General features: G+C 17.5%; 4 protein-coding genes across 4 annotated transcripts; 3 read left to right on the top strand and 1 right to left on the bottom strand.

Annotated features, from left to right (window-relative positions):
• Nucleotides 1-1,637: 1,637 nt before the first annotated feature.
• On the top strand, nt 1,638-3,363 carry PGAL8A_00400700 (conserved Plasmodium protein, unknown function; the record flags this gene model as incomplete). The annotated part of the gene is made up of 3 exons (XM_028670364.1): nt 1,638-2,097; nt 2,483-2,662; nt 2,834-3,363. The coding sequence occupies 3 exons, from the start codon at nt 1,638-1,640 to the stop codon at nt 3,361-3,363; spliced, it is 1,170 nt and encodes a 389-aa protein (XP_028527124.1).
• Nucleotides 3,364-4,792: 1,429 nt separating this feature from the next.
• On the top strand, nt 4,793-7,979 carry PGAL8A_00400600 (conserved Plasmodium protein, unknown function; the record flags this gene model as incomplete). The annotated part of the gene is made up of 2 exons (XM_028670363.1): nt 4,793-7,664; nt 7,897-7,979. The coding sequence occupies 2 exons, from the start codon at nt 4,793-4,795 to the stop codon at nt 7,977-7,979; spliced, it is 2,955 nt and encodes a 984-aa protein (XP_028527123.1).
• Nucleotides 7,980-8,132: 153 nt separating this feature from the next.
• On the bottom strand, nt 8,133-9,092 carry PGAL8A_00400500 (zinc finger protein, putative; the record flags this gene model as incomplete). The annotated part of the gene is made up of 1 exon (XM_028670362.1): nt 8,133-9,092. One exon carries the CDS (start codon nt 9,090-9,092, stop codon nt 8,133-8,135), a length of 960 nt encoding a protein of 319 aa, XP_028527122.1.
• Nucleotides 9,093-10,856: 1,764 nt separating this feature from the next.
• PGAL8A_00400400 (conserved Plasmodium protein, unknown function) lies at nt 10,857-11,870 on the top strand (the record flags this gene model as incomplete). The annotated part of the gene is made up of 2 exons (XM_028670361.1): nt 10,857-11,174; nt 11,355-11,870. 2 exons carry the CDS (start codon nt 10,857-10,859, stop codon nt 11,868-11,870), a joined length of 834 nt encoding a protein of 277 aa, XP_028527121.1.
• Nucleotides 11,871-11,989: the final 119 nt, after the last annotated feature.

Below are 11,989 nucleotides of genomic sequence, written 5' to 3'. Positions count from 1 at the left end.
TTTTTAAAAAAAAAAAAAAAAAAAAAAATGAACAATAAATGCCTTATAGATAAAAAAAAGGAAACCAACTTTATAAATTGAATCTTTCAAGTACTTTTTTTTTTTTTTTTTTTTTTTTTTTTTTTTTACGAATTGTACTTTTTTCAATGTAATTATAGAATTATAAAAAAAATTTTACCTTAATAATAAGTATTTTTAAAATAGTAAAAAATGTTATAATTTAATTTTTTTAACAATTAATTTTTATCAGTGTTTTGAACAAATTATACTTTGTAGACAGATCTAAATAAAAATAAATGTGTATTTAAGTATTATCTTTTTATTTTATATTTTTTCAGTAGCTACAATTTTTCTTCTTTTTAAAGTGTAAAATTATATAAGACTTTTTTTTTTTTTTTTTTTACTAATGTAATTTATTCTTTATGGTTTTAGTAAAAGTTTACTATAATTATTAATGATACTATTATTTTTATTAATATATTTTGATTATTAATAGTATTATTATTATAAATATATAAATATTATAAAAATACTAATTTTTTTTTTTTTACTTGTGGGAATATAATTATATAAGACCTACAAAAATTACTTGTTTTTCTTTTAATTTTATTTTAAATAATATGTAGAAAAAAAGGAAAGTTAAAAAAAAAAGAAAGAAATATAATATATATTTTTTTTTATAAAATTCCTTATTCAACTTCAAAAAAAATTTTTAATTCTTATTTCTTTAAAGTACTTTGTATCTCCTATGTAAATTCCTTTTTTTTTCTATTATTTTTCTTTTTCACTATTTCTAGATTCCATTAATATTTTTTTTTTTAATGATTTTCAACTTTAATTATATTCTTAATATTATAAATATTACATTATAAGAAATTAAATATTTTAATAAAAAAATTACTAATGCATATTTTTATTTCTTTTTTTAATTACATTATTATGAATGCAATTTTTAAATGCTATTGTTTGTACTTCTAAAAGTATTTTATTAGTACGTTGTGTACATGTTTCACTTATTTATTAATTAATATGTTTTATTTTTTTTTTTCATTTTGATTCTAGTTTTTTTATAATTAATTTAAAATCTCTTTTTAAAAAAATAAAATATAAAAATTAAGGATATTAATAATTTTATATACATATATATATATATACATATATATATACATACATATATTCAAAATACCAATTTTATTTATTTTATTTCTTTTCTTTCAATTTTTATAGAAAACATTTAGTTTATATTTAAAACAAACTATATTTTTATAAAGATAACTTAATAATATTCACAGTTATAGAAATACAAAATATTGTGTTTATGAAAAGTACATAAAAAAATTCATGGAAAATTTTTAGAATGTACATAGAATACTTTTTTTTTTGTTTGTTCATTAATTTTTTTAAAAAGATATGAACATATCATTTCATATTAATATATTTTTAATTATTTAATGAAAAAAAAAAAGAAAAAAAAATGCATTGTCAATTATAATTGTTTAATTACACAATTTAACCTTATTTATAAAATAATTTTTACTAATAGTTAGTATATTTATATATTTTTTTTTATGTTTTAAAAAATTTATGTGTATATGTATGTGTATGTATATATATATATATATGTATGCATATGAAATATGGACGGTAATTCAAAGATAAATAACCATGAACATACAGAAAATTTGAATGATGCGATCATACAAAAATACAAAATATGGGTTGATTTGCCTGAAACAAGAAATATTTTAAGTACATCTGTGAGTAGAAGTTTTATTAATATTCCGTATGAAAATTACAAATTCAATTTAAGAAGAATGAATACAATAGATACAGCAGATTTAATCAATAAACAAAAATTATGTGAATTACCGAAAATTGTTAACAAAAGTATAAACAGCGAAGAAAATATAAATGATTGCAATGAAACGGATCAAATTAAGAGTGTGAATGGAGATATAAGAAAAAATAATAATTGTAATTTGAATGAAATAAAAGAAGATAAAAAAAAATATATTAATGGAATAAAAGTAAAAAATCAAACATATTTAAAAAATGACGACACAAATCCATCCTTTGGGACGCAATTTCACGAAAAAGGTAAAATATAAAAAATAAGAAAAAAAATAAATATATTAATAAACATGTATATATATTATAAAAATACATTTGGATCATTTATGAAAAATATATTATATTGAAACAATATAAGAATAAATTTAAAAAATATTGGGTCTAAAAAAGAAAAATAAAATAAAATGCATGAAATAGAAGAAAAATAAGTGCATTATATAAAAAAATAAAATATGAAAAATTATGAACAATGCATGTTTACACATAAATATTTGTATAAAATATTTTTAAAAACTTCATAATGATGTATCGAAAAAAATGAAATATTTTTTAATAATAAAAGAAATAAATATTCTAATTTAAAAAAAAAAAAATATATATATATATAATTTTAATTTTTTTTTTAATAAAGGAACATGTAATCCTTGTAGATATGAATGGACACGTGGGTGTCATATGGGTAGATTTTGCAGATTTTGCCATCATTCTTCGCATGTTCCATTGGGTACAGAACGAGTAGTACCAGATCCCAAAATTTTAGCTACTACCAAAGTTAGACCAGAGAATATTTTAACTTTCAGAAAATTTGCAAGTATTTAAAAAATAAAAAACAACGAAAAAAGTTATATGCTGTACACCTCTTTGTTCTGTTGCATTTACATAGAGAAAACGTTTTTTTTTTTTGAATTTTTACAAATAACAATATATGTAATTTAATTTACACAAATGCTTTTTTTTTATTATGTAAATTTTCAATTTTTAGGTTATGCAACAAGCATGAATTCTTTACTTGATGCTAATTCTCCAAATCATATATATGAAGACAAAGTCAAAACGTACAATAATAGTAAAATGAGTAGCCCAAATAGAAATAACATAAATAATGCAAATAATTATAAAAATGGGAATAACTATAAAAATAATTCTAATTTTAAAAAAACTAGTAATTACAAAAGTGTAAACAATTATAAAAGCATAAAAGTTTATAAAAATACAAACATTTATAAAAATTCTGATAATTATGTAAATACAAATAACTTAGACAATACTGGTTATCTTAATTTTAAATATTATAATGATACAAACTATTTTAATAATTACGAAAATCTGTCTAATTGTTATAATAGAACAAAGCTCCTTACTAATAATAAGGATAATGAATTTCATAAAACATTAGATACTTTTTCAAATAATAAGGATACATTAAAAAATTTTAAAGAGTTGAACTCTTTTACTAGAGAATCCGCTTTAAAAACCATAAATTCTTATCAAAGAATCAAACTAGTTTCTTAAATGAATAAAATTAATAAAATAATTAAATTAATATCATATTGTTAAATGAAAAAAAATGATTTATATTTCATTTTTAATTGAAACCAGCATTTAAAAAAAATCTCTCTTTTTAATTGAAAATTTTTTTTTTTGTATTTTATTAATAATTGAAAAAAAAAAAAAAAATAAACAATAAAAATAAGAAAAAGAAAAAGAATAGATATATTATATATAGAGAGATGTAATACAACGAGTGAAATTATTTTAGTTCATTTACATGTCTTTATATTTTTTAAATATAATAACTTTATAAATGTATTAATTTTATTCATAATTTTATAATAAATAATATAAAAAAAAAAAAAAAAGGAAAATAATAAAATTAAAAAAGAAGGTATTTTCTTTTTATATAAACTTTTAATAAATTTATATTTAAATAATTTTTGAAAAAAAGAAAAATATAATATTTTTTTTCACGTATATATATGTTATTTTCATAATTTGCATTTTATTTGTGGTACATTAACAATATTCTAACATAATACAATTTCAAGAATTATTTTTTCGTTCAGTTTATTTTTTTTTGCATTATTATTAAAAATTTTTATATATATTTTAAAAAAAAAAAAAAAGCATATAGATTGTTAATTGGAATATTATGTGTATGCAAATTCGTTGATGTTTTTGAGGTTATAAAATATGTATTGAAAATAAAATTTACGATACAAAATTTATGTGAATTAACAATTAATATATTTAACAAATTTTTGCTGAAATATAGTTAACACATATTTTATTTCAAATAGAGTTTTTTATTCTCATTTTTAAAATAGTACCTTATACCATTTTTTGTTCATTTGAAGCATGCTTATATAAATTTAGACGTTGTTATAAATAAATATGTATATACATAAATATGTTTTTTTTTTTTTTTTTTTCTGAATTATTTATGAAAAAATTCATAATTCAATTTAGTTGTTTTCTAAATATTTTTTAAAAGGAATTTTCTTCGTATGCTTTTTATATGAAAATATACTTTTATTATTGATATTATTCTTAAAAAGCTAAAATTATACACATTCAAATAATGGTATTCAAAAATTTTATTCTAAAAAAATGTTAGAAAAAAAAAAAAAATTTAGTATTAAAGAAATAAAAACTGTATAGAAATTTTTATTCTACATAAAAAGGTTATATAGAAGTAAATTTATAATTATTTTATTTTTTTTTTTTTTTACTTACATTTTAAATATTATCCATAACAAAAAAAAAAAAAAATAATGTTACAAATGACACAAGCATGTGCATTTTTATAGCTCCATATATATGAAGCAATATAAAAGAATAAATAAAAAAAAAAAAAATTTTTAAAAGGATTCAAAAAAAATACATACATATATCTCCTAATACTTTGAATAGTATTTTTTTAAGAAAGTATTTCTTTTGCATAATGAAAAATAAAGAATTTTTTTTAAGAAATAAAATAGAAAAAGAATCTATTGCATTATTTAAAAAAAATTTATTAAAGGAAAGCTATAATTGGTTTAAAGATACAGATTATTTTGTAAAATTAAAAAATGAGAATAAATATTCTAATATAGAAAATAAAACAGAAACAAAAAATCTAGTAACAGGAAGAGTACAATTGGGATGGGGAGGAACATTTTTCTTATTATGCTGTGTTGTTGTAATATGTGATAACTCTGCATGGCAATCCTGTAACCACTATATTGATAGTATATTTTATTCTCCAGAATCTTTAACTCTTGTCTATTCATTTCTTTTTATTGTTTATGTATTTCCGTTATTTATTTTTCATCAATGTTTAGGTTTAGTTTCACAAGGTAATTATGTTAAATCTTGTAGAATGCTTTCATCACATTTAGGTATTTTAAGTATATTTTCTTTGTTTGGAACTATAACATTTTGTTCAAAAGAAATTTGTAATTTTTCAATTGAACTACTACAAAATTTTTTAAGATTATTTAATAGTTCTACAGAAAAAAAATATGGAATGACAAAAATATTTATTGATTTAACAAATAAAAAGAAAGATTGTTCTACCATTCCAGATACCATATATGTTGAATCTTTAAATCAATGTATTTCTTTTAGTGATAAATTAATTGTAAATTTTTATGAAAGTTTATGGTTTATAGGAAATAAAGACAATTATATTTATTTAATTATCATTTCTACAATATTTATACTTTTTTGCTATTTCATCTTATTAAAAGAGAATTTCAGAGTTTTCAAATTTTTCATTTTTGTGATAATAATTAATTGGATAACTACGAAATCAGTTGTTATTATGAATACTTTTTTTTCTTACATTCCTCAGCGAAAAAAAATATATGAAGAAATAGTACTTATATTTAAAGAGGTGGGTTTTGTAAAATTAACAATTTTTTTATATGGTACTGTGGCAAGAAGTTCCTCTATTTTTATTTTAAGTACATTCGCTTCTTACTTTCATACTAATACAAATATATTGAAAATCAGTATTTATACTTTTGCATTTTATATTTTAAATATGTATTTCTACTTAAAAAATGAAGCACATGAATATTTTTTGTATAATCAGAATTTAGGTAATAATTCTGAGTTTAATTTCATTAAATGCAACACTTATATAAATTTGCTAAATGAATTAAATAATAAAACAAATCGAATTACTAGTACACCATCGAAAGATGTATATGTGGTTTGGCAAAAATTATGTTTATTTTTTAGCTCATATTCATTTCTATTTTCCACATTATTTATAGTATTAATGCAATTATTAGGACCTTTTAATATTTTAAGTGAAACACATTATAAAAATGAGTATGATAATGAAAGAAAAATATATTCCTACAAATCACTTGTTAAAAAATATGAAAAATATGATTTAAAGCATTCTACCTCCAACAATAGAATATCATCTAAAAGAAAAAGTGTATCTAATGAAACTTTTAAAAATAAAAAAAAATTCTTTTTAAATTTAGATATTTTTAAAAAAAAAAAAAAAAAAGTTACAGAACAAAAAAGTTATTTGGAAGAACAAAATTCCCATAAAACTAAAAGCTTTAAGGAAACGAAATCAAATAAAGAAAGTTCTTTTATTTCTAGAAAAAACAGTTTATTTTTTAATGAAAATTCAAAAAGCCATTTATTATCTGATTTTGTAAGAAGAGGTAGAAATTTCTCATATAATGAAGGGGACTATGATAAAATGAATTTACATTTTGAAGAAAGTTCTTTAGGAAATAGCATTGATATAAAAAGTAATTGTGATAATAATAAAACAGAAAGTAAAAATATAAAAAGTGATAAAATTTCCATTGAAAATAATTCAGATTGTTCTAAAGAAAGTTTAAGTAATGAATCAAAAGAAAAAAGTATATATAATTTTATGAGAATCAAACAAAATAGTAATTACAGTAGTAATAGGGAAAAAAAAAAAAAAATTAACACAAGTAAAACATATAATGAAAATTCAGTAATAACAAATGCTGAAAGAAAAAAAAAAAAAAAAAAAAGCAAAACAAAGAAAAAAGAAGAAAATCGTATAGCTATTTCAAAATTTATGTCAAAATTAAATTACATAATAATGAAAAAATATGGAACTTTTATATTATTTTTTATAATTTATATATTTACTATACTACACATAGTAGACTTTAAAAGGAATAATAATATTGTTAGTGAAATTATTTTATATTCCTTGTACAGAAGTTTTTTAATTTTTATTATCTGTGTTCAGATAATTTATTCCTCATGGATATTTGGAATAAGATTGCAAATGAGTCAGTGTGGGGTTTTAGCATGTTCTCTTAACTTTATTACATGGATTGTAGTATTACCAACTTTATATTTAATATATTTTAAAAAGAAATTATGGATAAACATCTTAATTGTTGGTGTTCTTTTGAATATAATATCAATTATAACATCCTATATAGAAGTAAAGAAAAAATTAAAAGTGCGAGAATCAAATGGAATAAATGAGTGCAATAAATTACTAATTGAATATAGCAAATTTTCTATATTAAAAAAATGCTTATATTGGTTATATTTTGGTAACCTTGAAATTTTAAGAAAAAATATTAACATAGCTATATCGGGAAATGAAGAAAAATATATTCCTTTTTTTTGGAATTTTTTGTTTAAATATATAAACTCTTCAATGTTGATAATTGTAATTATCAGAAATACAAAAGAGTACTTTATTGATATGCTTGATGTTTTTGAGAAAACCTTTAGTTTACAAATAGAATTAATTTCAATTTTTATGGTTTTATTAGGGTCTTTTATTGTTCTTCTTAATAACCTTTATAAAGGTATGGATATAAAAAAAAAAAAAAAAAAAAAAAAAAAAAAAAAATATATATATATATATATATATATATTTATATATATATATGTATTTAATAAGTAAAAGAAGTAGTTACACATATTATGGACATATATTCTAAAATAATTTCATGCATTAAGAATATTTTTTAAACTTATTTTCAAATATGTCATGTTTTTTTCTTTTATTCATTAATATTTTTTATTTTTTATTTTTAGATTATTATAAACCACAAAATGTTATAATTCCATCTATACCTATGGTTTGCCATAATAAAAAGAGATATATTTTTCCAGATTAAAAGATTAAATAATTTTTTTTGTTTCCCTTCATATTTATTTCTTAACCTTTCCTTTTCTTTCCTTTTTATTTTTTTTAATACTCTTTTTTTTTTTTTTTTACATTAATCAATAAATTATTGTACTGTTTTTCATTAATTTTTTTTCTTTCTATTTTACATTAAATCTTCTAAATTATCGTAATCATCATCTTGATTGTTTTTTTTACTTTGGCTATTTTGATTAATTGATGAATTTTCATTACATGAAAAATTAAAAGTATTATAATCTGATTTAAATGGAACATTTGCATAATTCCATTTGTCAGGAATTTGCATAACATTAGCAAATTTAGAAATGTTTTTATTATTATTCATAATATTTTTATTAATTAAATTTTGATTATCAAGTGATTTGTTATTAATAATTAAATTATTTAAATTAAAAGTATTTTCTTGTATTGGATTTTGTTTTTTTAAATCTGAAAAGGGGGATGTTTTACTTGAATCTGTATAATTTGCATCTATATTTTTATTTATATTGTTTTTTTTTAAAAACTCAAGATTCATATCATTTTTATTATATTCATAAATTAATTCTTTTTCATTTTCTCTTATGTTAGGATATTTATTGTCTTCTTTATTTTGACTATTTTTACCAAAATTAAAAAAGTTATTTTTAAATATTTCTTTTTTGGGAGATATTTCTTCTTTTATATTTTGAATATCACTAATACTGCTGCTACTGCTTTTTTCACATATTTTTTTTTTTTCTTTTAAAAATTCGTGTTTAAAATATATATGATAATTGAAACTTTTTTCATTTAAATAACCTTTTTTACAATCATTAAAAGGGCATATATATATTTTATCTTTTATAAATATATAATCAACATCATTTATGTAGCTATTACAAATTAAACAGCTTTGTTGAAGTACACTTAAATCATAGCATTTATTACAAATTATATGATAACATGGGTTAATTCGGATTTTTGAATTAAAAGGTATATTACATATTGGGCAAAAAATAGATGAAGAATGCTGAATTGAATTTATTTTATAATTTATATTTAAACATTTTGATACATTTAATGTTCTATTTCTGTAATTGCCATTATTTATAAATGTATTCATTTTTACTAAAAAAGTTAATAATTCTAATAATTCCAATAAATATTTAAAAAGTTTATAAAAAATATTAAAAATTTAATTTCAACTTACATATATATATATTATTTATATAAAAAAAAAAAAAAAAAAGAAAAAAAAAAAATACTATGTAAAATTTTTAATAACAAATTAAACTTTTATTTTAAAATAGCAATCTTATATGATGTAATAATATACTTACGAGAAAAAAAATAATTTTAAAATTTTATAAATCAGTGGTTTCATATTTCTCATTGTTATATTTTTACTTCATTTTAAAAAAAATTAAATTATTTACATATTAAATATAATAATAAAATTTTATTAAAATGTGACAAATATTAAAAAAAATTTAAAAAAAAAAAAAAAAAATATATAAAATGCTTAGTGAAAATTTATAAAGAGTATATAGCTTTTTTAATGCACATAAATGTTTTAAAAACATATATGAAAAACAAATTTTTAGTACAATTAATTTTTGTTACACTTATTTACTTAAGGAATATATTTTTTTTTTTTTAAATAGAAAAAGGATTATCCAAAACCACAAAAAATATCTACTAAAAAGTAAAATTTTATTATCAATAAATTAGAAATTAATTTAAGAAATAATAAGTTAATGTGTTATTTAAATATTTAAAGTATCTTAATATTTATTCATTATATTTTAAGGAAAATTTAGAGCCTTTAGCTATACCTTTTACAATAGGGAAAGAGTTTTTTTTTTTTTTTTTTTTTTGAGAAAACATTTTCAGAGAAGAAATAATAAAACAAAAATATATAGAATTATAATTTTAATGAATTAAAAAAAGAAATTTTAATTTTAATACCTTTAATAAGATTCTTACATTTCTACAATAATACACAATAAAATATGTAAAATATATTAAGAATAAAAAATAAAAAAAAAATTATACTCCTAAAGAAGTTTTTAAATATAATTAAATTTGTGTGATCAAGTTAAAATTTATTTGTTATTTCCTATTTCTCTTTCTTAATGTTTCTTATGGATTTAAAAATACTTTTTTTTCTCAAAATAAAAATAATATTAAAAAAAAAAATAAAAACTATATCATTCAGATTAGAATATCTTTTTTTTTTTTTTTTTTTATTTATATTAACATATCATAATATTTTTACAAATATATTTCATGTGCATGTAAAAAAAAAAAAAAAAAGAACAACATACTAATGTTAACGTTAGATTGATCAAAATTGATCCTGTTTTCGTTCTAATATGATGTAAATATTTTATTTCTTTTTTTGTAATTATAAAATATATATTATAGGTATATTTAAATGATTATGTGAGAAATAAAATATATTAAAAAAAAAAAAAAAAGGTATTTATATATCTCACATAACAATATTAAAATATTTTTTTCATTTTTTTAATCTATTAAATTAGTTCACACAAATAGAGAAATTACATGCAAATAACAAAATTTCAAAGTTGTAAAGGCATAAAAAGCATTTTAAATAACTTAAATTGTCTAATATATATAATTTTTTTTTTTTTTTTCTATTTCTTTTAATTTGAACTTATTTATAATAGGATATATCCTCATATCTATATTAAAAAAATTTATTTACTTAAATATATGATTCTCTTCAAAAAATTTTTTTTTTTTTATTAACTAAATTATTTATACCTGTCTAATTATTTTTAAGATAGTTGAATTATTTGGAACATCTTTTTTATTTGTTTTTATTTTTTTGTAATTTTTTATATACTCTATTTTTTTGAAAATGTTAAAAAGATGTGCATATTTTTTTTTTGTAATAATAATTGTATTAGATAAATATGGTCTAATACTAAGTAGCTCAAATAATAAAAAAGAAAACAATGAGTTATACTTAACTAGAACAAAAGAATCTTATAATTTTCTTGAAGCATCACTGAATATTATAAATAATAAAGGACCTTCATATAACTCTGTTTTAAACAAATTATCAAATGTTGATCTACCTAATGTACATCATGAAGTGATTAAAAATTTAAAATTTGATAAATTAAAGGAAATTGTAAATATAAAAAATTCTATTTTAAATTGTATTTTAGAATCAGTAAATAAAAAAAAAAAAAAAAAAAAAATTAAATATAATTAGAAATATCCTTATTATAAAATATACTACATATTTAATTTTATATAAATAATATAAAAATTTAAAATATATCATTTAATAATTACTTTTTTTTTTTTTTTTTTTTTTGATATTTAAGATTTTTATTTATTATTTTAATAGGTTTTGCATATGGTTAAAGCGTTACCTGCTATTATTGAAGAAATTCTAGAATATAATGAATTTTGCTCGTCTATTGAAACCCAATTTTCTTTTTTATATGCAGTAGATAATGAGTATCAAGAAAAAATTGAAGATTGCCGTACAAGCACTACCGATAGTATTATAAATAGTTATTTTTCTTTTTATTTAGAAGATATAGATTTAATTGTGAAAAAGTATAAAGAAAAACCAGGAGATATTTTTAATAGATTTGATAGTATAGTAGAATGCTTGGATGAATTTTACAAAAAAGTTACTAGACCTTTTAATGAACATGTTAAAGAAACGGAACTATTTAAAGATTTTATGACAAAATATATAAAACCACCAGGTTCAACTTACGTAGATTACTTAAAAGCTTTCCTTGATAATTTTGATTCGAACTGGTCTAATGAAAAAATAACAGGATTTTTTGATGAACTATATTATATTTATTCAACAAATAATTCATACATTTCTTGTTTTTATCTAATTTAAAAAAATATCTATATATTAGAATTTTTGTATACATTTTTTAATCAAGAATTTTTTATATTTATTTCTTGAATTTCTATCTAAAAAAATTATGTATATAAAATGTTTTAGAAAAAATGAAA

This window comes from Plasmodium gallinaceum (assembly GCF_900005855.1).
Source record: "Plasmodium gallinaceum strain 8A genome assembly, contig: PGAL8A_v1_108, whole genome shotgun sequence".
Classification (NCBI taxonomy): Eukaryota; Apicomplexa; class Aconoidasida; order Haemosporida; family Plasmodiidae; genus Plasmodium; species Plasmodium gallinaceum.
The sequence above is the reverse complement of the archived record's forward strand: the minus strand, read 5'-3'. Positions and strand labels throughout refer to the sequence as shown.